This window comes from Xyrauchen texanus, chromosome 9, assembly GCF_025860055.1.
Source record: "Xyrauchen texanus isolate HMW12.3.18 chromosome 9, RBS_HiC_50CHRs, whole genome shotgun sequence".
Lineage (NCBI taxonomy): Eukaryota > Metazoa > Chordata > Actinopteri > Cypriniformes > Catostomidae > Xyrauchen > Xyrauchen texanus.
This window is the reverse complement of record NC_068284.1, coordinates 17,049,211-17,076,658: the sequence shown is the minus strand read 5'-3', so window position 1 is coordinate 17,076,658 and position 27,448 is coordinate 17,049,211. Positions and strand designations below refer to the sequence as shown.

The 27,448-nt window shown below is 37.0% G+C and overlaps 1 protein-coding gene across 4 annotated transcripts in view; it reads left to right on the top strand.

Annotated features, from left to right (window-relative positions):
* LOC127649260 (CMP-N-acetylneuraminate-beta-1,4-galactoside alpha-2,3-sialyltransferase-like) overlaps window positions 1-27,448 on the top strand; it is a 110,563-nt gene that overhangs the window by 59,162 nt on the left and 23,953 nt on the right. For all 4 annotated transcript variants that reach the window (XM_052134285.1, XM_052134288.1, XM_052134287.1 and 1 more), the window contains 6 exons: window positions 805-847; window positions 8,685-8,777; window positions 12,742-12,836; window positions 18,326-18,389; window positions 19,548-19,643; window positions 19,780-19,966. In XM_052134285.1, coding sequence (XP_051990245.1) covers window positions 805-847; window positions 8,685-8,777; window positions 12,742-12,836; window positions 18,326-18,389; window positions 19,548-19,643; window positions 19,780-19,966 — 578 coding nt within the window. The remainder of the gene's footprint in view (window positions 1-804; window positions 848-8,684; window positions 8,778-12,741; window positions 12,837-18,325; window positions 18,390-19,547; window positions 19,644-19,779; window positions 19,967-27,448) is intronic.

The following is a 27,448-nucleotide window of genomic DNA, read 5'->3' as shown; positions in this document are numbered from 1 at the left end:
GCAGTTTAACCTTAGGACACACTTGGAGGTTTGTCCCAGCAATTGGCCAACTGCAAGTTGCTTTAATTTATAGCATCTGCTTAATAATAATTTTGGTTTCAGCAATGGTCACTTTCTAACCAGTTCCTCTCCTCCATTCTGCAGCATCTGTCTGGAGACTTGAGTCATCACTGGAGTTCTTAAACTCTCCCCTTTCCATGCTGTAGTGCTATTTGATTAGCAATGCTGTCCTCTCTGGTGCCTTATTCTTGCTGGTTTTGCTAATGAGAAGATGTAGCAGCTTAATTAATGTCACATGTTTTGATTAACTTTTACCTGCTCATCAGTCATTTTAATAAGCTCATTATTTCAGTCTGCTTGGTAATAGTTGATCTTTTGTTTCTTGCTGCACTGCTCTGGCCACCACAGTAAGCATGCTTGGAGTTTCAAACGTGTAAATGTTTTCATTGATTTATCGCAATGGAAAGCAAATTGTAAATATTTTGTTGACTGCTTTTTATTTTTCTTCTCAAACTTTTTTCCTCTTCTTGTTTTATAACGTAGCTTCATTGGCACCTCATAGACACCTATGGTCTAAGGAGCCTGCATAGGTGGACAACTACTTTTTATCACAATTACCCAGCTGAACTGGGGAATGTTTTGGCTGGCCTTACATTGCTGCTTCTACTACATACTAAACACCAGATGACAATTTATCTGGGATCTATAAGAATGTTAATGCAACCTTGTTAACATTCTTTCTTAATCAGTTTGGGTTATGATGGTCTGAATGAATGATGCTAATTGACATCTTTCTCTTTACAGTGTTTGATAAGCAAGGGTTCACGGCGAATCTGGATGCAAAGCTGTAAGTATTCTGTACACACACACATGTATATATATATATATATATATATATATATATATATATATATATATATATATATATATGTAAGTAATAATGTAGATTTAGCCAGTCATTATTGCAAAATAAATCCAAACAGGGTCATAAGGAGCTCGACATGGAGCATTATTTATAAAATAAATAATTAAATGGACATGAAATAATGATTTGAGTTAAAATTACGTTACTATGTGAGAAGAAATAGATGTTGGAGTCTTAAGAAACAGCTGCATTTCACTTCCAGTTTTGCGTTGGCGTTCTGTTGGTGTTTATTAAGCAAAAATGGCCATCTGACTGCTCATTTATTCCTTATTACATGACTACTTGCCAAATAAATAAATGTACATAAAGTGCCTTTTCCAAAATATTGGCTACATTAACACTGCAAGGCTTAATGCACAGATCCGATCTTTTGACCGTATCCGATTTAAATAAAAAAAAAAAAAAAAAAAATGTTGTCCCTCCTGTTTAGATTCACAAGACATGACTCGGATCTGATATTTGTGTTTACATTAATCTCCTTTTCAAATTGATTCCTTTGCTGATCGCTTTAACTTATGAGCGTTACAGTTCACCCTCAGGTTTTGAATGGCCGTAGGCAAAAAAGGCAGAAGTGAATTTTTACTGCTGCCATGGTAAACACGGCTTTAATGATTTCAGCATCGGTCAGATGAAAAGTGGGGCAAAACCCTATGTGGACTTGATTAGATTTCCTCACCTATATCCTTAAAGTAATTCTTACTGTGGACATCAGTAATATTTACCGTCAATTCACACGGGAGAAGCAAAGTCTGTAAAAATCTCAGAGTTGGTTGTGTCTACAGCATTTAAACACTGCTGTCATGCGTAACTGACCATTTAGAATATGTATACTGTGCTTATTAATTATGCAGGGAATATTAAACATGATCATACTGTATATTTGATAATAAAAACAAAATGATTGGAATATCTGGCTAAATACAACAGAATTTGTGACATTAATAAGCCTGTAATCTGGTATTACACTCTTGAATAAAAAATTTGGATAATCACTTCACATTATGTAATTTTATGTTCAACATAAGCTCAACATAATTTCCCACACTCATTCTGCTCAAATCATAATCAAAAAAATGCTTGTTTCTCTTTCACATGGGTAAATAAACTCGACAGCATAAAAAGCTTAAGAAAAACATGCATCAGTCCAAATGCAACAACCAGCGTTATCTGAAGCTTTAAAACCCATATCTTACATTTTCTCGACCAACATCCACTCTAGAAACCGAAAACTTAAGAAACCTCTAGATTTAAAGGGCTCAAGGACATATTACATGGGGTTAATTTTACAGGCCGTTTTATACTAGGTAAAACACAATGTAATTTTTACCAGCATGGAAATGTGCAGTCCAGAAAAAGCCTCTAAAAAAATAGCCATAGAAGCTGGCATGGCGTTAAAAACAAACAAACAAACTTTTGTGTGAGCGCCTGGCACGTCTGCTTCATAAGGACACGTCGTAAAAGCTAAGGGGAATCGGATATACATGTTTAGACTCAGGTCATATGTCCAGACATCGGATATGTATCTGATTTAAAAATACATTTGGAAGTATCTCAGATCGGAAGCAATAAAATTCACAAATGTGTAACAATATCCAATCTGTGTCAGACGTGAGTAAAAGATCGGATTTATTGTGACAGAGTTAAACGCAGCCAGTGAGCTGCCTCCTGCCTATGTAGGCTGCTGTCTTTTATGGCAGCATCCTTACTAAAATGGAGCCTCATAAGAGAGCGATTTGGAACGCTCTGCAAAGGCAGCAACCGCACGCGTCATTAAAATAACGTTCCTCACTAAACGCAGTGCACAGGAAACTCGACTCGCAACTGATTTTAATACAGGTGACGAGAGAGATGATGGGATAGCCTAATGAGCATAAATACGTGTAACACACATTTGGGGTAAAATGGTATGTTTTCTGTCATATATATAAAAAAAGATTGATATAATTCATTCAATACTAAAAAATAAGCATATTTACAATTTAAATTTAAAAAGCATTTAACCCGTCACTAAAAAAAAATATATATATATATGATATATATATATATATATTACAATTCTTGTTGCACTTAAATCTGTTTTGTATACTATTATGATGATAGTGAAACTTTGTAATATGGCACTTTTTGTACCACTGTCTCCTTAAGATGATTTGCTTATGTTTTCCTCTTTTGTGAGTCGCTTTGGATAAAAGCGTCTGCCAAATGAATAAATGTAAATGTATCTTGCTTCGTCTGCCATCTCGGATTAATTTTAACACCTAGCTCATCACGGTGCATTCTGGGATCATCTAAGAGGGGAAGGATACAAAAGATGATACCTCAGATTTTGGCCAAAACAAGATATCTTGGGAAACAGCATAATTAAGATACTTTTGGAACAGCCTTCGCATCGGGGTGTGTTTATTATGTCTTAAAATGTTGCCTCCGGAAGCAGCTCACTAGGTTTTGTAGTGGACCTGAAATATTGATTGAGTTTAAATTATTTTATAAGCTTATTGTAAAGATCTCCGAGTGAAATATCACTTTATTCCTGGATGTGCAGTTATTATTCTAAAATATCAAACTGCTGAATGGTGCAGTTAACCAATCAGAATTGAGTATTGCAGACAGTTTTATAATAAATTAATCAGAGTGACTATTTGCACTAGGTTTAAATAGCACCTGGCACAACAGTATTGCACTCCAATAGTCTGGTGAAAACACAGAAATTGAAGATAAACTGTTGCTGCAACTGGGGTTGATCTGCTTTTTTCGTGCGGACTGCGCTGGTTCGATTCTACCTATTTTTTACCACTTTTAACGCATATACAACGCATACAGTTTCCTGTCAGCACCCTTAATATTACCTTAATACTACTTATAGTAATAAATACAAATTTATATAAATGTTGATTTCCTTGCAGAGATTTAATCACGGGGAAGGTCGGGTAGTTGATAGAAAGGTTTGATCCGGGTAAAATTAATTAAGTGTTTTAATATAGTAATATTGTAGTAACAATGTTTTTTGGCAGAAGCCATAGATTTAATGCAATTAACCATGGCGTTTCTACAGTAATATGGTGTTAATATAGTATCCATGTTTAATTTTGTGGTTATTATTATTTGACTACAAAATACCAGGGTGATACTATGTAGTAAATCAATGTTTAATTTTTTAAGGGAAGGTTAGTTTAGGTCTGTGGAACTCTAAAAAACATAATAAACATGCTGCAGTGATGCCTCTGTACTGTATGATAGTATTTAATTAGTGGTGCAAATAGTATCTGCCACTATTTGCTCTCAGTACAAATAGCCTCTGCCTAAATATATGTCCCTAATCCTAAATGGATCAATAATAGCTAGTGCTTTACAAGAATCTTCTTTTCAAAAAAGTATTTTTCCTCATCTGTTTTTCATTGCACAACGAACGATTGTGCGACCCCTGCTAGTACTATAGGATGTGCAGATAATGAAAAAAATGTGTGCTTTTTAACAGTGTTTTAAATTGATAGATTTTGAAAATAGAAGATGGCCTCTTCGCTCAAGATGTGCTCTGCTTGCATCACCTGCAATGCATCTTTAAAATAAAAATTTCCCCACACAATGTAACAATATTTTTTAGAATAGACTTTTAAAACGGTTGTCAATTTAAGAAAATGTATGGTGTTTTTTGACACCTTCAGTGTTATTAGTGTATCTTTAAGCAATCTATTTCAGTGCCTTTGTGTGAGGTGTGACATATTGCTGGTCTGTGTGTGGTAGGTGTATGTTTACATTTAATCTTTGAAGCGCCTGAATTCTCAGACACTCACCTCACCCTAATCTCTCATTGTTGAGCATCAGAGAAGGCATGTCCATCTACACCACACACACATACAATAAGCAAAGCGTGCAACAGTTTAGATTTCATTGACGCTTCGAGCACAACTGTCTGTGTGGTGCACTTCATCATTCCGCTGGCTTCAATCCACTATCCACTCTGGTGTTTAAAGACTCTGAGCTGTCATGGCGGCAAAATACAACACTGTCCCATTGGGCCAACCACTTCATCAAAATGAAGTCTTATGCAAATAAGTGTCTTCTGGCTTTAATTGTGACTGGTGAAAAGGCATTTAGTGTAGGACATTGTGTCTTGATGTTACACGGAACTTAATGCTTTCAAAGTTTTTTCATGGTAGTAATTTGAAGTTTGCATATTTTTCTTTTTACATTACAAATCCCATGGTCATGAAAAACCTGGAAATATTAGGGAATGTTTTAAATTGTGATTTCCAGACATTAACTCGTGGGAATTTCAAAGTGGAAAGTATTTTTTAATTTTTTATTATGCTCTGCCTCAGGGCTCAGAAAGTTGAATTCTACATTAAGCCACATTTAACTCTTAGGATTTATTATATATACATTTTTTTAAAGAATTTCAAGTGCTGGTAAAAATTCCAACCTGGTCTCATAGAATGAGCATTACTATATATTTTTGCAAATGGACTTTTACGTACTGCGTTCCACATTTATTCAAAGTTTTCTGTTGAAGTAAACTCTAGAGCCGCTATAACAACTGTGTGTTTAAATCACATTCACACAAATCACGACTACAGTTGCTGATTGACTTTATAAACACTTTTCTCACACTATTACTTGCACACTGCTGTTTTATATATATCGAAAACACTATAATATATAATTTGAAAAATTATAAATTTTAACACTTGCATTACAGACTCACCTATATTTACACACTTAATCCAGTGTGATTAGCCTTGCCAGTAGCTCACCTAGTGTTGGACATTTGACTCTGAAGACTGCGGTTCAAGACCAGTCAAACACGAAAGCTGCTTGTGAGAAGAAAGTGTCAGAAGTGACACAAGATGACATGGTTGCTTCAGAAAATGTGCTTATGGAGGGAATTTGCTTGCAAAATGTCTTATTTTGTTTTTGGATACTATTGGTTAGGTTTAAGCATTGGTTAAGGTTAATGATGCCTGTTTTGCATCTACCTCATTTAATGAGATCACAATTGGTTAGGTTAAAGTTTTAGATTAGGGAACTATGTTTAACTCATTAAAATCTGATATTCACATTAAAAACCTCATCAGTTTATGACACCATTTCACTTGCTTTTGTGCAACCCCGCTGGACATTTCACTGGGAAACTGCAGTCAAACGTGAAATGAGGCATGTAATTTAGTTTTTGCAAAAATGTTGCCACAGTCATGTAATTTTCATGAGACCAGGCTGTGATTTTTCTAGTGATTTTTAATTTCTGCACCAGGATTTTAAATTTGTATCCAAGTAATCATACATGAATGAAATTCTTGGAAGTTCATTGGCCAAAAGGTGTGAGAACTCCTATTCAGACTCATCATTTAACAAAGTGGTCCAGCCAACATTTGTTTGTTCTCACCCACTTCCAATCTTTTGTCTGTCTCTGCTGGAATCTTAGATTCAGACCTGTCTCCTCCTCACCTGTTTATTTGAACTGTTCTCATTGTGTACTGCAGAAAATGAATGATGCTGCTCAATTTTGGAATTTAAGAGCATGTCAGCTGCCCCCATCCATTCAAAGGAATTCTGAATATTTTAGTATTTTTACAACCTCCTGTTGCATTTTATGCAGGAATGAAAAGGAGTAAAGTTGTATACTGCATTTAAAAAATACCTTTAAATGAGATATATATATATATATATATATATATATTAATTACACGCATACATACATAAATGCATATATATATATCACACACACACACACACACACACACACACAGTGCTGTGCAAAAGTTTTAGGCACTTGGGAAAATGTTGCTGAGTGAGGATGTCTTCAAAAATAATGACATAAAAATGATGATACATTTTCATTTATCACTTAATTTCATATAAAGTCCAGTGAACATAAAACAAGCTGTAACACAGTTAAAGGATGGGCAAGGAGGAGGCGAGAACCGGCTTGTCAACATAAATCATAATTTAATGCAAACTTAAACCAAAAGCATAAACACACACACATGACGGACATGCCCGTAATTCTCTCTCGAACCATCGTCACCGGCCGCCTTTATCCCTCGCGTGCCTCATCAGGCCTATTGGGGACAGAGCCCGCGATATTCCGACCCGGCCCTGCCCCCTTCCGCTCCACACTCCTCCCGGCGTTATCTCAGGCCGGGGTGCCACCGGCATGACGTACACCCCCCCCATCCCTGGGCGGGGTATATGTTGCGTCCCATGTGGTCATCCCCGCCTTCCTCGCCCTGGGAGAAGACAGGAGGGGAAGACAACAACAAAATAGGCGAGGGAAAAGGCCAACACGGTGCGAAAGAGAGAGGAGAGAGAAAAAAAGCTCACTCACCTGTTCTCTGATGTACCGTAGCGTGGTCCTCGAACACTCCTCCACACCAGGCGGACGACAGCCGCTCCAAACCCTCGACCCCCAGCGGGCAGAACGCCCCTACGCTTTTCTGGCAGCAAATGGGGACACTCCTTCGCCCCTGGCAGCGGCCCTACCACTCCGGGCGGTCGGGGAGTTTCTTCCCTCCTCCCCTCGCGGACGGTGGTCTCACTCAACCCCTCCGCGTCTCTGGGGACGGCAGGGCACTCCTCCGGCAGCGGCTCCCTCGCTCCAGGCGGTCGGGGTATCCAGTCCCCACTTGCCCCGCATCCGGGCGGTCGGGCTACTCCGTCACCCGGCAGATGGCAGCGGCGCTCCCCTGGGTGGACGGCAGTGTCGAGGACTCTGCAACGGGCATCCCTCCTCCTTCCCGGGCTTTAGGCACCAATGTAACACAGTTAAAGGATAGGCAAGGAGGAGGCGAGAACCGGCTTGTCAACATAAATCATAATTTAATGCAAACTTAAACCAAAAGCACAAACACATAAACACACACATGACGGACATGCCCGTAATTCTCTCTCTCTCTCAAACCATCGTCACCGGCCGCCTTTATCCCTCGCGTGCCTCATCAGGCCAATTGGGGACCGGGCCCGTGATATTCTGACCCGGCCCTGCTCCCCTCCGCTCCACACAAGCTAAATCAATATTTGGTGTGACCACCTTTGCCTTTATAACATCAACATAAAACAACAATTCTCCTAGGTACACCTGATACAATTTTTATTGGTTGTTGGCAGAGAGGATGTTCCAAGCTTCTTGGAGAATTTGCCACAGTTCTTCTTTATATTTTTATATAGTCTCAATTGCTTCTGTCTCCATGTAATTAGAGACTGACACGATGTCCAGTGGGGGGTCTCTGTGGGGACCATGCCATCTTTTGCAGGGCTACATGTTCTTCTATTTGTAAAAGAAATGTTTGGGATTCTAAAATGTATATTTCCTATTGAAACACTAAAGCTGAAAATATAAATAACCATCTTATGACAAATGTTTTTGTGAAACATGTGCCTAAGACTTTTGCACAGTGCTAATATATATACATACAAATAAGGGGTTAAGGGGTCTGGCTTTAAATTCAAGTGGATCTATTGATTATGTCTGATCACATTACAGCAACCATTACAAAAAAGTTTGTAACAACCAGTTTGTCCATGCAACAAATTGTTATATTCAAATTGTTTCAATATTTTACTTAACACCATCAAAACTGAACAAAGTTTTGCATAGTAATCCATCACATCCCTCTCTAGAAGTAATCCATCACATCGCACACTAAATAAAAACAATTTGTCTCAATTATAATGCTGCACTATATTGCTGTCAGTTTCAATGTTTATAGTCCTGTCCAGTTAAATTAATGCCTTTTTTATCTCTCCTCCCTAACTGTGTCCACAGGCCTCCAGATTTGGTGTACAAGTATGGAAATCTCAGTGATGGAGCCTGCAAACCTGGATATGCTGCTGCCAAAATGACTGCTATCTATCCAAAGTATGAACTGCTTTTTTATGTATAAAGTAAATAAGATTTGCATATGGGGCCATTGCTGTTTATGTGAATTGGCACAATGCTGGTTGTGGTTGTGTTGACATTTCATATTTCACAAAGGAAGGATAATTGAAGATGCAAATGAGATGGAAGTTTGGGTGGAAAAAGGCAAATTCCTTGGTAGAATGTTTTGTTTTGCCTTCTTCAGACATGTTTTTGATCTGACAGGCTTTGCAATATTTCACACTCTGTCGTCCAGAGAATTAAGTGAAAACTTTGTGAAAGGGAGAAAGCTTTGCAAGAGATTTACTGGTTCAACCCTGACGTAACAGCAACATCCTCAAGTTCCTCATGTGTTTGATTCAGAATTTTGCTTTTCCCTGGTTTCCACTTCGCTCCATTCACCAATCAAGAGACTATGTCATTCCTCAGCTACGAAGCCCCTAAGGCCAGTCTTATAATATCTCTGACTTATATCTTTGACTCAGTCTTTGTTAATTTGTGATCTACCACAACAAATAACCACTTCCTCATCTTTTTGAGCTACACAATGTGCCTGTTGTAAAATTTTTTGGAATTGGACAGTGGTTCTGTTTTTGCGGTCAGAGGGAAAAGACCTGTCAAGTGGTGCCACTGTGGTAATGAGTCAAATTTTCAGTTTGACTAAATTCTCAATGGTGCTCAGAAACACTCAATGATGCCACCGAACACTCAGCAACCCTCGATGATGTCACACACCTTTGATGGATGTTTCCATTTTTGACTGCATCCATATTCCGTTGTTCTTTCAACTTTAGGGTAATTCTCCTGGTGGAAAACAGCCATTGATAGCATAAGGCAATTCCAATTCAGCATGCTCAACAAGTGAGGAGCATTCTGAATCACGGTTTGGTTTGTTCATGGATACTTCTTTCATCGCCATAAGATTGTTTAGACATAGCTTTTCCACCAATCAAGCAAGATTATTTTAGAAAGGACTTTAGGAACTATCATACAATAGCAAAAACAATATTTAGTCAAAGTTTAGTCAGTGGCTGTCCTGGATTGATTTAAACAAAAACTGACAAAACAAAAATATTAATTTCAGAAGAGAGAATAAAGAAATCTTACCACAAGAATGACCGGTTCAGGTCACAAAAATTGTAGGCTGGGGCAGATTTTGCATGTCCTTTAAGAGGCAGCATAAGTACCAAGAGACTTACAAAACAGAGCAATGAATAAATTGATAAATTTACATTTTAACAGTCCCACCTATTAAAGGCATATATGTGTTAACGGTCTCTATAATGTGCCTTCAATTAACACGTGAATGATCCGGGTTCTAAATGAGTATTTAGATAAGTAACGTTCAATTTGGAAATTGTATTGAAATCAATAGTTGTACAAGTTAATTTGTTCGTTTATTTTTTGCATTTTTCCTTTCTTAAAAGGATAGTTTATCCAAAAATGAAAATTCTCTCATTATTTACTCACCCTCATGCCATCCCAGGTGTATATGACTTTCTTTCATCTGCTTAACACAAATGAAAAAATTACATATCTTCCTTTTAAGATAGGATCTGAGAGCACAGAATTGTGTACTTTTGTTTGGATAAAGAACAAATCTAAGAGTGGTTGTGTTGGATATTCAAATTTTACTCGTACCCATGTGGTCCATTTTTACAGTTAAAACAAATCTGGATTTCAATACATTTGAAGTTAACCATTCTTTGCCTGTTCAAAAAACAGTTGTTGTTTCCAGTCTAGTGTTTGGGTAGGGAAAAGCTCACTAGGATGTGCAACATATTGGCACTGGGAATTCCTTATTTCTCCCAATTCCTATTTTATTATGGGATCCCCAAATATACAGCACAGTATTGGAAACCACTTGAAGCGAAGTGATCCCAGCCCTCTGTTAGTTCAGTCTATGACTTACCCCTGGAATCCACTTCATTTCCAACACCTCCACTCCTTTCCCAGAACTATTTGTATTGGACTCTAAAGTCAAATGTTGTGAGTGAACTTGAATGGGCGGTTATGAAAATACAGCCCTCAGTGAGAGATAGCCTTGAGGAAATGAGCACAATGTGCACAGGCCTCCTGTTTGGGACCCCTTTACGACAAGCAAAGGGGTCCCCCTGTCTGTCTTTGGTCCCGAAGCTCTTGCACCCAGTTATTTATAACGCAAGTTAGCTCGCACCCCGTAAGCCACTAGTTAATTAATCACAGTTTGTTTTGGCAAGGTCTTGCTTCATCTGCATTTATCAGGTGATATAAGGAGCGGCGAGTCTGATATGACCGTTTTTCCTATTTTCTTGACACCGTCAGACATCCCCTGCCCTTAAGCAATAAGTACATGAAATAGACACACTTTTATCAAAGTTGGTTAGACAGTTGCCAATAGCGAGCCCATTCATTTCCTCGCATCAATTTCCTGCCACTGCTCTTTGACATTTTCTTCAATTTACTTTTTTCTTTTCGGTTGTCCTCACTTTCCCCATGTATTTGGCATTTTTGTGGATTGGAGTGATATAAAAGCAACTGGAGTCCTCAGTTAGCGAAAAGGCTGTCTTGTTAAACCACTCACTTTAATGGGACTTATGAAGGTTGTAAACTTGTGCTGCTATGTTTGGGAAAGTGGTCCTGCTGCTTTTCTTCCCAAAAGCAGGACCTATGTTCTAAATGACCCATACATTCTCTGTACTGACCCATGATTAGTCTTTTAAGTTTTCTTTAGGGGACCTGATTGTTTATTCAGCCACTTGACAAGCTCTCCTTGTTAGTCATCCACCAACCAATCTATTGCAATTTGCTAACTTAAACCTAAAAGACTTAAGAAGGGGAATAATACCTTGCAAAAGTTGCAAGTTCCCCATGTTTGTAAATGAATAATGACCCTGTTGAGTTGGGAGGGACTTAAAAACAGACATCCATCATGTGCACACACACTTACAGAAGCAGCAGAGCGACAGTATTCACTGCATGTTTGTGGGAAATGCTTCTGCTGTCTGAGATTTATTGGGTTCTTATTAAATTAAACCATTAAATGAAAGGAAACCCCAGAAATGGATCTTATATTGAAAAATGTTGCTAGTTTGATAGCTTCTGAAAGTGTGTACTACACAACTATTGGGACCTGTTAAAGGGATAGTTCACCCAAAAATGAAAATTCTGTCATCATTTACTCACCCTCATATTGTTCCTGTATGACAATATGAGGGTGAGTAAATGATGACAGAATCGTTTTTTTAGTCATACAGGTTTCATTTTTTTGAAACCTGTATGACTTTCATTCTTCCATGAAACACAAGAGGAGATGTTCGGCTGAATGTTAGTCTCAGTCACCCTACACATTGTATGGAAAAAAGATGCAATGAGAGTGAATGGTGACTGAGGCTAAAATTATGCCAAACATCTCCTTTTGTGTTCCACAGAAGAAAGTCATACGGTTTCAAAAAAATGAAGGCAAGGAAATGATGACATTCAGGTCCCTTTAACTGACTCATGTTCCACTTCCTGGAGATTTCACATTTGAATTGCTTTAATTGTTGTAGCAATGCCCTTTAGTAGCAGGCGGAGTACATAAGAAATGACAGTGAGGACCTGCGGGTCAAAGGCACAAGCATTCATTCTTGTGCTTGTGCATCCAGAAGCTTCACATCTTTCCTGGGAAATTGCCTCCGGGTAGAGTATCCCCTGAGTCTGCCTGTGAAAGGGTGAACAGAGGCCTGGGTTTGTGATTGATTGGTGCTGGTTCAGTCATGCTGTCTTAAACTTAAAGCATAGGGCAAAGCAGAGATAAGGTGAAATGTCTCACAGCCCCTTTTGACTCACCAGGCTCTTAATGTCCAGGACAGGAATTTGTTGTCAATTTATATGTTGTTAGGGTAAAAAAAAAAAAAAAAAATATTCTTTATAATGCATTACCAATATGATATGATGTATATAATATTTATTACGTATTTTATTGTATTTATTGTTGTTGCAGGTTTAGTAAGCCAGCTTCCATGTTTCTGGACCGAAACTTTAAGCGGCTTGCAAAAGTTAGCAACTATTTACCTCCATTTGGATTAAAAACGCAAGGTCAGTATGCTTAACCATTTTCTAATATTATTATTCTCAGTGTTTTGTTCTTTTGAAATGTGAAGGACATTTGTGAGAAAATATTGTAAGCATGGTTAACAACAATGTTCTCCATTGGCTTATGGAAGGAAATGTCACTGATGGAGCATCCTCTAGAGTGACGAGAGATGACTAAAAACACAAATTTTTGAGTGAAATGAATGTGCCTGTTGCATTTTAAAAGTTGGCCTTTTCTAACGTTATGACTCACGACTATTTAATCTCTAAAATGTTACCTACTCCCATTATGATTGTTGTTCACATTTCATAAGCTATACAGTGTGGTATAAGTTATTACATACGCTGTAGTAAGCATCTGTGAAACACAAACCACTGCTGCGCACACAGTCTGGCTGCTATCATAAATATTACACCATGTATACCAGAGTAGTGAGTGGAGTGGAGCGACAACAATTTCCCCTCCACGCTCAAAGCATTCTTTAATCAATCCACTCTGGGTTGTCCTTTTCCCACTCCTCGCTCACTCCACGCTCCTGGTTTAGAGAATCACCGCTTCGTGTTCGCTCCATGGCAAAATTAGTACTACCTCTCCACTGTAAAGTTATTTCTTTTTACAGATTACTTTTGAAACATAGCAGCATTCTCTGGGTTTGATCAATTAAATAAATTGCAATATGCAAAAAAACTAAAAGACATTCAATTTAAAATATAAATTACCAAATGAAAAAAAATAATAATAATTCATTTCCAGAACAAAAACAAAATATAAAATTAAAGCAAATTAATAAATTACCAAAAAAAAAAAAACATTATTAGGCTTATGTGTTATTGCCTAATTATTTCCTACTATTATTTTCTATTATTGCACTTCTTTTAATTAACCTTGCCCTATAATTCTGTAATTTCTATTTGCATTTGCTGAGCATCTTCATCTGCAAATGTATAAATTAGCCTACAGCTCTAAAATAAATTTAGATCGCAATCGATTAAAATCAAACTATGCAATATTAACATGTTGATTTAGTTCAGTTTGTGTTTTGCATTGTTAAAAGTTCAATTATATTTAATGCAGGACATAATAGCCTACAGTTAAGATTGTGATACATTAGATTAGAATGTTGATATGATTATTATAAATATTTAATAGGGGATATTTGTATTACTGACCTTTTAGATTTTCTCTCCACATATGAATGTATTATCATCGTGTTTTTTAGGATTACACAACAAATATTTGATCGTAGCAATCACCCCCCCACTCGCGTTCACCTTCACCATCCCATCATTAATTTTCACTATATGCCACTTGACATAAGAATAAAGAGATGAGCATGAAATTAAGTCAAGCATTTAATTAAGTCAAGCTTTACCGCAAGCTTAACACAATAATAGGGAGCGTGAAAATAGAAAGCGAAACTAACCTTCGCGCTGGAGGTCGAACTTTACCAAGTGCTGCTAGATTTTAAATTAGTATTTTTTTTTTTATTACATTCTTTCTGGTTGTATCAGAAATTCCATCTTTCCTTCATGCCAGTAGTGTTTAACACTGCTTAACACGTGGTGCATTATTGCATTAAGGTCCGTTAACAGGTATTTCGTTGATGCTTAGATTTTTTTAAATCCTGCTCCTCGCTCCAGGCAAAACCATGTCGCTCCACTCACATACTCTGATGTATATGGAGTTTAGGGTTTGTATTGTATGTTTAGTTGTTTTAATGTTAGTTACATGCTGTTTATCACCTCATTTTGGTTTAATCCATTATTACAGCTGTTTAAGTTATTATTCTATCTGTTAGCAAATCATAAGGATTATCATAAACACTCATAAATAGGCACCAACACAATTTATGCAAGTGTATTGTCATTTATTTATCATTTAAATCAGCATACATGTGTTTTACAGGCACATTTCTGGTTCATGTTACATCAGCCAAACCTTAAATAGCAGCCAAATTCCAAGCTTTTATATGACACGCAGTTTTCAAATGAGAAGCTTTTAATGAATTAGCTAGCATTTCCAGGTTAAAGGATTAAGATTAACAACGAGCTGTAAATTATTGGTTATAGGTATCTGCCCAGAAATTCAGTTTCGTGCATTCCTACACTCAATCAAAAACCAGATGCCATGCCAAAGTATTTATAGAAACAAAGGCCACGTACACACTGCAACTAGATATGGTTGTCACTTCACTTCTGAGTGCTTAATGCCATTCTGTACTCTTAGAATTTTATGGGACTGACAACCGTGTTCTACATCAAAAATTAGCTCCTTAAGAATTGAGATCATCTGTTATGTAGCTTCTGAAAGGCAGTACTAAATATATATTTGTACATTCTGAAAGGGGTGTGTAAAGTTATGCACTCAACTGTAAAGTTTTTTTAGTTATGCTTGGGTTATAGCTCTTTAAAACTATTTTTTAAAATCCTTGTCAAGTAATCCCAAACAACTGTAAAAGTCATAGACAAGTAATTGAAATTGATTGGTCAAAAGATAGCAACCCTGGCAGCATTTTAAGTATCATAAACAAAACAAAGTCAGTTTCGATGCTGATTGATCACATCGTAAATTCAGTATCAGTAGATTGGAAGTTTTGCTGTTGAAACTGGTCTAAGTATACTGAAATTCAAAGCACTGCCACCAGTTGCCAGAGCTGGAAGTGTTATTAAACGGATGAGTACTTGTCAGCTCCATTTTTCAGAGTTTTGCCAAATGCCAGTTGTTTTTTTATTGTTATTAATTTACTACAATCAACAGGAATGCAGATTTTGTTAATTCTACACCCTAACCCCAACCCTAAACCTTAACCGTCAGTGGAGTAAACATTTTATTACAGAGAGAAAATGCAATCTCAGAATCAGTCTCACACTTATTTATTTGAACGCAATTACTTCTCGGTTTCCACAGGACCAGAACCCACCTCTAAGGTTGATTGCACAGCGTGCTATCTGTAGTCCTAGAGGGAAATGTGTTCACTCTCGAACTGATTAAAAAAATGTACATCATTTTGGTAGATGGCGGTTTACTAAAATTTGCCTAACAATATCTCTTGTCACCTATATTACTTTGGATAAAAAGTAATTTAGGGGATTCATTTGAACATTTAAATCCTGTTGCGTACGTGGCTAAATGTTATGTACAATTTAGCAGTAATGTAGCAAGAAGCATGGAATCTTTTGGGATCTGATACTTCAATACCTGTTTAAGAAATGTTATGGTCGCTTCAGTGATGTGGGAGATTTATTCCATTCAGCCAAGAACAGTAACTTCATTCTTCACGTGATGTGTAAATATATCAAAAAGAAAAACTTTTTGGGAAAGATAGTAGGCTGTGTCTAGATAAGGCAATGGTTTCTTGAAACCAATTGCTGTTAAATGTAATCCACCATTGTCTGCTTAAAGTCTTTTTTTCCCCACTATCTGAAAAGATGATTACATCTTAGATTTCACCACATTGTCAAATGTTCCAGCACTTGAGGGCAACGTGCACATAAGGGTACGCTGAATGTAACCTTTGTGTTCGGTTAAGGGCTGCCTTGTCCACACACATGACAACTTTCAAAAGAGTAGGTCCCATGTTTATATTACACCTGGTTTCTGTTTTCTGAATGGATCGTGAGCATGGCATGTCTTATTCATTTGGATAGGTGATACGTGTGGTTCTTGAATAGATCCTGACAAAGGTTCTTGAGTCACTGATAAGAAAAGTATAAAAATAGATGTTGTATTTTTTCACTACCAATTTTGATTCAAGTAATCCCTGTGGCCACCTACAACTTTGTGATTTCTCTCCTTGATTACGTACCCCTCTGTAAAAAAACATTCTCTCAAAGCATTGCAGATTTCAACAATAGGGTAATCCCAACATCCTTTAAAGACAGGAGAATTAAGGCCATTATGGCTGTTTTGACTGTAGGTTTGGCCTTTTAAGTGTCCAACAGTATTAAGTAGCTTATTAAATACCTCCAGTGACACGGGTTGGTAGAGTTCTTAAGAGCTACTCGTCAAGCACTAATACCCGCTCTGAATTATGTTTAACTAGTTTAAGAGTGTGTTTGATTACTTTTTAAACAAAATTGCTTCTTGACAAACATTAAGTGAAGGAAATGTGTTATTACCTGACATGCAAGAACTAATGCTCTCAAAAGTCATGCCCCAGAAATTTCTGACAGCATCCTCTAGCACATTAGCCTTTCATGTTCTCATGTTTTTATCGCACCAAACCGTTTCTACTATATTTTTAGAGCCATATTTCCCTTGCCAAAACAGTATATGTTGAAGGTGAGGGGCCCATTTGTTTAAACTGCCAAGAGTGATACACAGATGAAATGTTTATCCCATTATCTTAAAACAATTAGAACCTATTGCTCTTCCCATTTTGTTGAAAAATCTGCTTCATTTTTTTTCCGCTTTTTGTCCCTCCCTTATTCCAGTGTGGTCCCTCCACTGTTTATGCTGTCAGTAGTGATGCTTGATGCAAGCTGTCAGCACTTTGTCCAAACAATGACGGCGGCTCCCTTATGCTTTTTGATCATTAAGGTGACAGTTTAGGGTTAATACTTCACATAACAGGAATTCAAGCTCTTACATTAGCTTTCACACTATACTGACTGTCACTGTTCTACAGGGAGAATCCATTTACAGAAGGTTCTCACACAATGCAGTTTTGTAATCACAACCATTCGCTTTAATCCAAACCACAGGATGTCCAAGTACGTTTGACTATAACATAGCGCCTATGCAAATGAAAAAGATCATGTCACATGTAAACTCTTTGTTGACAGAAACTGTAATGGTAGTCATTAGGGTAGATACTTTCAAACCACCAGATGAGGGAAAAAGGAAGAATTATGTACAGATGTAGATTTGGCACCTCACAAGTACTGCAAAGTGCCTAGAAGACCTCCCAAAGAGGTTTTCTCCATATTATACTTTTAACCTCTTGATTTTTGTTCTTCAGAATAGAATTATAGTTATTTGTGCCCTTTGACTTGTTGTTTAGGTTGTTTTACCGTCTTTGGCCTTTTGTAGTATACATAGTGATTTGTTTAGGGACTCTGTTGGTGACAGTTATGCTATCCTTACTAGCAAATTTGGTGTCTTCACTGATATCAGACATCACAATTGTGGCTGCCATGAATGCCGATGAGGGTATCAGAGGAATGATCGCAATGAACAAACAACACAGTCAATTTACATCACAAGGTGAAATATGTAACTAGAGCATTGGAGAACATTAAATTGAAGTCTTTGTCAAAGGAATTTAGCTTGTTTGCAGATGACATTCCACTTTTACAGGCTAGTTTTTCCAGTGTCGGCAACCTATTTCCAGTTGATAATAAAACTTCCAGGAGACTCGGGATGCATAACAAAATCATGTTCCCCCATCAGACCACCTGGAGTGTAGATGTTTGGTTTAATAAAATAATTTGAGTTAGATAAGGGCCTTAACCATTTGTTCATGGGACATTTGTTCATTCTTTTTCTACAGACAGAATCATAGATGATATATTAACTGCCACAAAGGTTTATGGACTGGGTCCAAATTTGGATAGGTAAGACTTTGAATTGCATCTCTGAAAATTTGCTTAAAGGCCTTATACTGTGTTCTAACCTGGTGCAATACAATAAAAGCCATCTTTTTCATGTAAATCTTTTGTCCATGCTGCGACCGTGACAAGCAACATTTTGTCTGTCGCATGAATCAATCTCAATCTCAGTCTGTTTCTGAATCAATCTCATTGATCCAAAATCCCACTACACAATAATGTATGTTTTTGCTTTATGCCAGGTTAGGACATAGTTATGGCAGCCTTAGCTGTGGCAAAGTATGTACTCTATGTTAGCTGAAATACATTTGCTTTTACACAAAGTGCTTTTCCATCATTGGTCCAAACGTTTCGGAGCACGATGAGGTTCCAGTAGCATTTCCACTTGAGCGCGGTTCGGTACAGTATGATTACAAACCGTTCCTTGCACATATTTCTCAGCACGGTTAGCTAATCATACTCATGACAGAGAACTGTGCTGTTGAAACACTTTTAGTAAGTGGTGTCTCAAGAGAGTCGCACACCAGACGTGTATGACCCAGGCTGCTCAAATTTCTTCCATGCCAATGAAGCCCATTCAATGCTACAAATTGAGAAATTGTATAATAAACGTTACAGTTTCTAATCGTTCAGTTTGCGAAGTTACACCAGTTTCATACACTAACCTGCAAAACTCATCAACGCCCCTCTGTTCATTCTTGAAGGGAAAAACCTTGTTAACTTTTGTGTGTACTGTCTGTCACCTGAACTGCAACAACATGCCCCACGTTTGATACCTGTGCCATGTCCTTCCCATGACATGGTGTCCGTTGTGCGACCTCCTTCACAACCGCAACCGCCTTCACGGTCACTTGCTCTGTTAGTCCATTCTAATCCCCATTTTGCCACATCACAGTGGAAAAACTGTAACCATGCCAATGAGCCCAGAACGGTACATAATGACATGATTCAGCAATGGTAACTGTTTTGGCCTGATGGTGGAAAAGCTTTAACTGTGTATAACTTGACCTGATTTGTAACTGGGCTGTTTAAATAAAAATAACTATAGAATGTAAATAAGGCAACATCCGGTCTTCTGGCACTCTTAATATGCTGAATAAGATTGTAGAAATATCTTGGGGGGGCTTTGAGGAATTACACTTGTCTTCTCATTTTTCTTTGCAGTTTGAGTTGTAAAAGATGTATAGTAGTAGGTAATGGCGGCATCCTTAGCAACAAGTCATTGGGTTCCCGCATCGATGAATATGACGTTGTGGTGAGGTAAGTGTGCACACCATCAACAAGGTCACATTGTGCTATTAAATACATGGATGGATACACAGTGGAGAAATTTAGACATGAATGCAGATGATTGCACGTTCATCTGATTTTTTTAAATTTTACATTCATTCTTTAGACTCAACGAGGCACCAGTGAGTGGTTACACCAGAGATGTAGGTAGTAAGACCACCCTGAGGATAACCTATCCCGAGGGGGCCATCCAAAAGCCTGAGCGCTATGAGAAGGACTCCCTCTTTGTCTTCTCTGCTTTTAAACCTCTTGACTTTAAATGGTTGAGGCAGATGGTCTTCAAAGAGAAATTGGTAAGACCTAGTGCAGCAGTGTTGGAACATACTTGTCTTGTTGCTTTCATAAAACATTTATATAGCTATTTATTAATTTTTTTCTGTTTTTGCCTTTAAACTTTTCTCCCTATTCATTTGTGTTGCAAGCAGGGCATGATATTGCCTGACATGTTCACATGCCTGGAATTTTTAAGACTTGTTTAATTTTTAAAACCTCAAGCAGGCCACGGATTTGGCCCAGAGGCCACCAGTTGAATAGGCCTGTTTCATTCCGCTTTAGCTTATTTGCGCTACAGACATTAATTATATTTCAGATTGTGCTGCTTTGTGAGAAGGGGGATGCTATTACTTTTCTAAGATTTTTAATTCCTCTCCCTTTTATTGTACTTGAAACCTCACATGAATTTAGAGTGCTCATTTACTGCTGCCCTCTAACAAATTTGAAAGTGTTGCATATACATTTTTGCTTTTAAAGGATTTTGATCAGGAATAGTTGTTGAAGAAAATGCATTTTTTGTTCAAGGACTTTTTGCGGGTGGTAAAGCCATCTCCAGGTTTTTACTGACGTCTAGCGAATTAGCCTCTTAATCAGCAGGGTCAGCTCGACAGAATGAGCTCTCTTCTTATCTCACACAGTTTTAATGGCTCTGACTCCATCCCATTTCTAATCACACAAAGAGCAAGCATAAGCACTCTGTTCCCCTCTGCAACTGGCCTGCTTGTCTACCCAAGGGCAACTTCTTTCCTTTTTCCAATAGTCTAATGTGGTTCCACCAGTTTAAGGCATTGGTCAGCATGTGTGGTTTCCTCCATAATCTCCTTTTTCAAATATACTTGTGTTCATCAGCAGCACACTTGCTTATGGCCACCGTTGTGGAGTGGGAATCTGGCAGCAATGTGCCTCAGGAGTTTCTGACAAACACAGCTGCTGGGCATTCAGGGACAAGCACTGGAATTTTTACGTGGTCACATTTGTCAATGTGCAAGAGATATGGCAGAGGAAGAAAAATAGTGAGCCTCCCTGTTGGCCTCTGAGAAGGGCCGGATTTGTCTGAACATCTCATCATAACAAGTTGGACATAGATAATTGATCTGCCCTCTGGCTTCTGATATATTAGCTTTGATCTCATGGAAGGAAGAATTTCCTTCAGCAAATGAGGGGGTCAAGAAAGCTCCAGTGTGGCAGCAATAATGTTAGAAACAGCATTCATAGAACGTAGTCTGATGAAAAGCACCCTATTGGGTAACAAAATAGCTAGTGTGGTTTTTATTTTTTATTTTATTTTTTTATCTAGGTTGAACCAATAAGTGGGAAATTAAATGTTAATGCTCTACTGGAATACAATTGGTGGGTACTTGGATGTTTAAACATTGTCAGTTTACAAATAGTGTGGCACAAGTTAAAGCTGTAGTGCAGGGCTATTACATTTCTTAAACATGTGGGCCAAATGGAAAAACTCTCTGGGGCATGCGGGCAAAGCCAGAATATTTTGTTTACTATTACAAAATATACTATTACACCAGTATATTGTGTAATAGTATGCCTATAATTTTTGGTTCACTATATAAATAGAACATCAAGATAAAAATTTGCCAGCAGGAAATTCTTAAAAAAAAAATTTTTTTTTGCTTTTAAAATAGGTCCATAATTGATACTAAAAATTGTATTCAACAATAACAGTGAAGTTTGTTTTAGATGCAATGATTTAAACTTTTGACACATCAAAGTTTTTTTGGCCAAATAAATAAATAGAACTTTTGCTTCTCTGAACTCGCGCTTGTCAGTCGTCCATGATTTTAGTTCTTGACAATTTCAAAATGACAGATAATGATTATTTGTAGCGCAACTTCTGAAAGCATCTAAAATCACAGTGCTCCTGCACGAGAAACTGTAAAAACATCAAGACTTGGCGTGACTTCAGTCTAGCGCAAGTTTACATAGGAAAACAATTGAAAAACAGTGCAGTCAGACACAAAACACGTTTGGTGTGAAAAGCCCTAAGACAACTGACAACCTCACGCAGGCCTCTGAAAGTTTCAAATGGGCCGCCAGTTGAATAGGCCTGTTTCAATCCAATTTTGCTTGTTTGCGCTACAGACATGAATTATATTTCAGATTGTGCTGCTTTGTGAGAAGGGGGATGCTATTACTTTTCTAAGCTATCATACGTCCTATTTTCTCTAAAAGACTTGCATTGAAGGAGGGGCTAGAGCCATATCTAGGGACAAAATTATCATACAGACTTTAAAGGTGGATTGTTTTGACCTAGCACCATCCTAGAAACAATCTATAGCATTCTAGCAACATGCTCAAAAACATTCACAGCATTTTCTTTACAAAATGTAAAAATCTAGTACACAGTCATTTTTCTTCCAGCGGCAGACAGCCACAGATTTAAAAGATGTTTATATCCAGCTAGTCTATATGTGACCTCCCATGTGTGTGTATTAGGTTGTAAGAGTATCATGTTTAAAGTGGCTTTTTAACCGATTGTCACTTGACAAATGAAACCTATCACTGTTGTGAATTCTTATGGATGAAAAATTACGTTGACTTTTATTCTTCTCGCTAGATCAATGTCAGGCCTCACGCATTCCCTTGTTCCCTTCTTAAACAGTTTAACTTTGGACATGTTTATTTTTCGCTAGCATGTAAAAGGGATGGTATTTTAGGGCCCGTTGAAAACCTGACTAAGTGTTTATCTAGTTTGCGCACTCAACACGTACCACAGATGTTTGAATAATTTGAGTTCTCAAAACAATAACAGGCATTAATCACAATGGTAAATCACACATAATCTTATCAAACACTGTATCTTTAACAACAGTATACAATTCATCTCATGTTTTAAAAACAAATACATTCCATGCGATCCAGTTTCATTCCTTTTTTAGGTCTTACGACATATCTTTAAAAATATAATCGGCATGAAACTCCTGTTGAGTGACTTGTGGTCTGGTTGCCACTACTTCGCCAAAATATTAATGCTTTCCTTTAATCGCAGAAACCTGGAAGCAAGGCAGAAACCCCTTTTTGTTTGCGCAAGCAGTGACAGCAGTGATTGAGATCTGTTGTGTGGTGATGTCTTTCATTCTCCTTCCCTGAACTAAGATGAACACATAAAAGCATGAGTGGGCAGTTTGCTTTAGAAAGGCATGTAACTTTAGACTTCAGTGTAAGCCTCAAATAGAATTACACTTCTCACTCTCTTAAACTCAAAGGTTCAAACTGATGTAACTTTGAACAATGGCTGCTTGCTGCTTTGAAGTATTTTTTACTCTGCTGCTCTTTTGTACATTGCGAATACTTGCAGGTGGAAACAATGCAAGACTTTTAAGTTTGTATTGAAAGAACAGTAGATGGATGCTTTCACAATGCTGAAAAAAACTTACTGTTTACCTGAATTCTCACTCAATAAATTTTTTTTACTTAGGTTTGACTTTCCCTTTTATTGTCAGTTTTGTTTAAAAAGTATGTTACATAATCTTGCCCTTTTAAAAAAAAAAAAGAATATATATATATATATATATATATATATATATATATATATATATATATTTATTTATTTATTTATTTATTTATATATTTATTTTTTACTTTGAGTTTAAAACCAGCTGAGCTTTATTCACATAATCTGTGGTGTCTGTCAATTAGACCACAGTTTGTGTAAATTGTGTTTACATTAATGCGCTTATTGTGGAAGTCTATGTGGCAAGGCAGTCCAGAGGTTTTAAAAGTAGAGATGTGTTGATAAAGTGCTTAAATTAATTCTTCTGTGCAAAAAATGTGGTATCTGAGCTGAAAAGATTTTTAAAGCATTTTAGAGATTGGACTACTGGTCCAGGCCATAGACTGTAAAGAAAAAAAGATGGACGATGCCCCTTCGCTCTTTTCCATTGGTGAGAACTGAAGCCGCCAGTGTCCCGATATGGCGCAGACATCTTGGGACTTGAGTCTGCGCAGTTGCGATTTCGGGACCAGACCTGCGCAGTAGTGAGCAGGAAGTAAATCAAGGCCCCGCCCTCACTCTCGCTGAATCAATCGCAAGCACACGCCCCTGCACTTTTGACTTATGACGGTGTGAAATAATTAATTATAGAAATTTTGATATTAAATTTAAAGCTCCAATCTCCTCAGTCCTCTGAAGATCTCGAAAAAAAGTCTGTTGGTGCTACAGTGACTACTTTGCTCAGAGAACCTGTCAATCATGATGTCACAGCACCGTTTTTATAGCATCAAATAACTAACTAAAAACAAACTTATTTTGAAAACAAACACTTGAAATTACATCAACGTGATAGAAACTACAGTAAATGACAGAAACTATCTTTGGAAAAAAGATATGTGAAGTGTAATTTAATTGTTTAGTTGGTCTCGCGTTCCGTTGAATAACATGGGGAGGTGAGGTTTATGACCTATACTAGGACCAGTCACCGGGGGCGATCGAGATGTTTTGGCTTAACCTTTGAGGGCTTGTGCGGCACACTTGGTCCAGGCAGATTTACAGTGGCAAGAAAAAGTCCCTTTCACACAGAGATCATAGGATTAATACTGGGAAAATTAGTTCTAGCAACTGTTCTGGGACTGCAAAATTTGTTCATTCACATTGCAAATGCTTTCCCGTAATCAGTGCTTGCATTCACACATCCCAGGACAATCCCTTGAAGACAATAGTGACATCACAATGTGACGTCTAATGTAGTGTCTTGAGTTTGCTGATGACCGTGTCTTTTCTCTCAATAAACCCTCTAATTTATCCTCTTGTAAACAAATAAATTGTGTACGTTGTGAGACCCAGGCTGTTAATTTCATCGTCTCCGATGGCGCCGGCGCATCCTGCTGGATATTTTCGTCATTACAGCAGAAACAACTTAAAATACTCCATCATTTTTGGATATATAGATAAGTGTAAGACATCACTAGAGACTATAAAGGTCTTCTTTTATTTGTGTACACTCACAATAACAACAAAACCTTGTGCTTTTGTAAAATAAAGAAAATAAAAAGGGTGAGCTTTCAGCAGTCTCTGTCTCCACGAGCATATTTCTGAAACATGTAACTAAAATGAACTGAAACTCCTCGAAAACTGATCACACAAACATGAAACATATGTCTAAAGAAAGCTTCAAATGTCTACTTTTAAATAAAACAATTCAAATTTAAAACAAATATTCTCCTGCAATACAATCTGTTTGAAACAAAGCGATTGTACAGTTTTTTTACCTATTCATACGCTAATGAGACGATCAACGCAAATGTATACGCCCCCGACTGTGAGGTTGTAAACACATTTCATTTTTCTGCGCATTTGTAGCGATACGAGGAAACTCCAGGATTGTAAGGAAGAGTTAACATTTTCCTCAGAAGAAGAGTGTGACTCCGATTAACGTTTGTATTTTGAAGAGAGACTTGATCCAGCCGAGGATTTCGGACGAGTAAGTCATTTCGTTTTCATTAGTTGACATGCTATTTTATATAAACATGTACATATTTTACTATTGAGACTGTTTCTAGACTTGCCAATCAGGATTCAGAGTATTGACATTTGAAATATGTCCTAAAAAGCAAGTTTTAGTTACATTTAAATGTTGTTTCGGCTAAAGCAGGTATTTCAATTGTATGCTGTATAATATAAATATGATATGTAATATTATATAAAAATAATATGAATGTTTAGAATATATTTTATCTAGTGTTTATAATGCCTCATTATCATCAATATAGCTTGTGCTTGCAAATATGTGTTCAGGTTAAATTAGTAAAATGTGACGTAAATATGCAAATATTAGAAAATCACCATCTTATGATTTCTGAAGGATCACGTGACACTGAAGACTGCAGTAATGATGCTGAAAATTTAGCTTTGATCACAAATTGCATTTTACAATATATTTAAATAGAAAATTGTAAAAAGAGTTCAGAATATCAATGTTGTATTTTGGATCAAATAAATGCAGTCTTGGTGAGCAGAAGAGACTTTTTTTAAACGGTAGTGTAGGTCTAAAATTAAGTAAAGTCTTTATGTAAAGAAAATTTATAGTCAGATTACTTCTTTTAACTTAAAACTTGATTTTGATCATCTCAGTCACATTCCTCATTGATAGGCCCAGGGCAGGGTCTTTTGTCTCTCAGGTGTGAATTACAATCCATATTCATGATTATTCACACCTCCTCGCATATGACCTTTCAACACTAAAATTGTCTTACAAAAGTTCAATTACTATATTGTTTTGTATGAATGAGTGATCAGGATGATTTTCACATCATTTTGTAGTAAAAACTCTAGGCTACAAGATCCAGTTCTCAAAAGTCTTGTGGACAAATGTTTAGTATGTGTTATATGACCTTATTTCAGTGACTTATTTATTTATTTTTTTTTCAAAAACCATGCATAAACGTTATTTTCTCAAAAATACAAACCTGTACACACGTTGCTTACATATTATTGTAGCCCAGTTTGTTCTGAATACAGTGTTATCAGACTTTAGCCATTAATATGTTTTTAAGCAACTGAAAAAAGCACAAATGTCAAGGCATGTCAAAACTTCTCTATGGCCCAAAATATCCTCAGACCCCAGAGGGTTAAATAATAGAAATATAATATTTACAAAAACAAATAATTTTCCATGTTACTGCCCTGCAACAGTTAAATTGTGCATTGCAAATGTAATCTTTTCGATCATGATATCTACAAACTGTAATATAGCTTTGATTTTCAATATTTGGGAGAAAAACCGTAGGCTAATGAATAAATTATATAGGCTATACAAAATATTCTATATATTTATTTATTTATGTAGCCCTTAAAAAAATACTCAAATCATTTGGGTAAATACATTTTCTGTATCGCTATGTTTTTACCTTTTAGGGTTAAGAAAATAAATGTATGAACAAACAGTTGGCCTATCGTTAGGTTGCAAGCACTGTGGCGAGCTTGTCACTAACAAAGCTATATTGAGTCATTACCAAACTAGTAAAAATGTACTGTAACTGGTTGTTTTTCTTATGTAAGATGTCTATAATTAATTAGCCTATACCTAACATATTTTCACTTACCTTCATATTCGTTCCGTGTGATGATCACAGAAATTGTACTTCAGGTTTGAAATGTCCCCTGCATGATGTGGCATTTTTTTCCATCAGAAATTAAAATTTACAGAGTAATCATCATTACAATTTTATTGATAAAACAATCTGAAAAAGTCCTGAATCACAATGCTGTGAATGAAAAAATGGCAATGGTTTTTGACAGCCGTAGGTTTTTTTAAAACCGCGGTACACAATGGAACTGTTGAATCTCTATTCTGCACACAGACATTCTCCTTTGCATTATTAATACCCCAACACTACTGGTGACTGACCGATATGGGTTTTTTTAATGGCAAGTGATGATATCCAGAGTGCAGGGTGGCCGATAGGCCAATACAATGCCAATATATCACAATTTAATATAGTAAATAACAAACATAAAATTGCTAAACATTTTATAACTGTCCTGG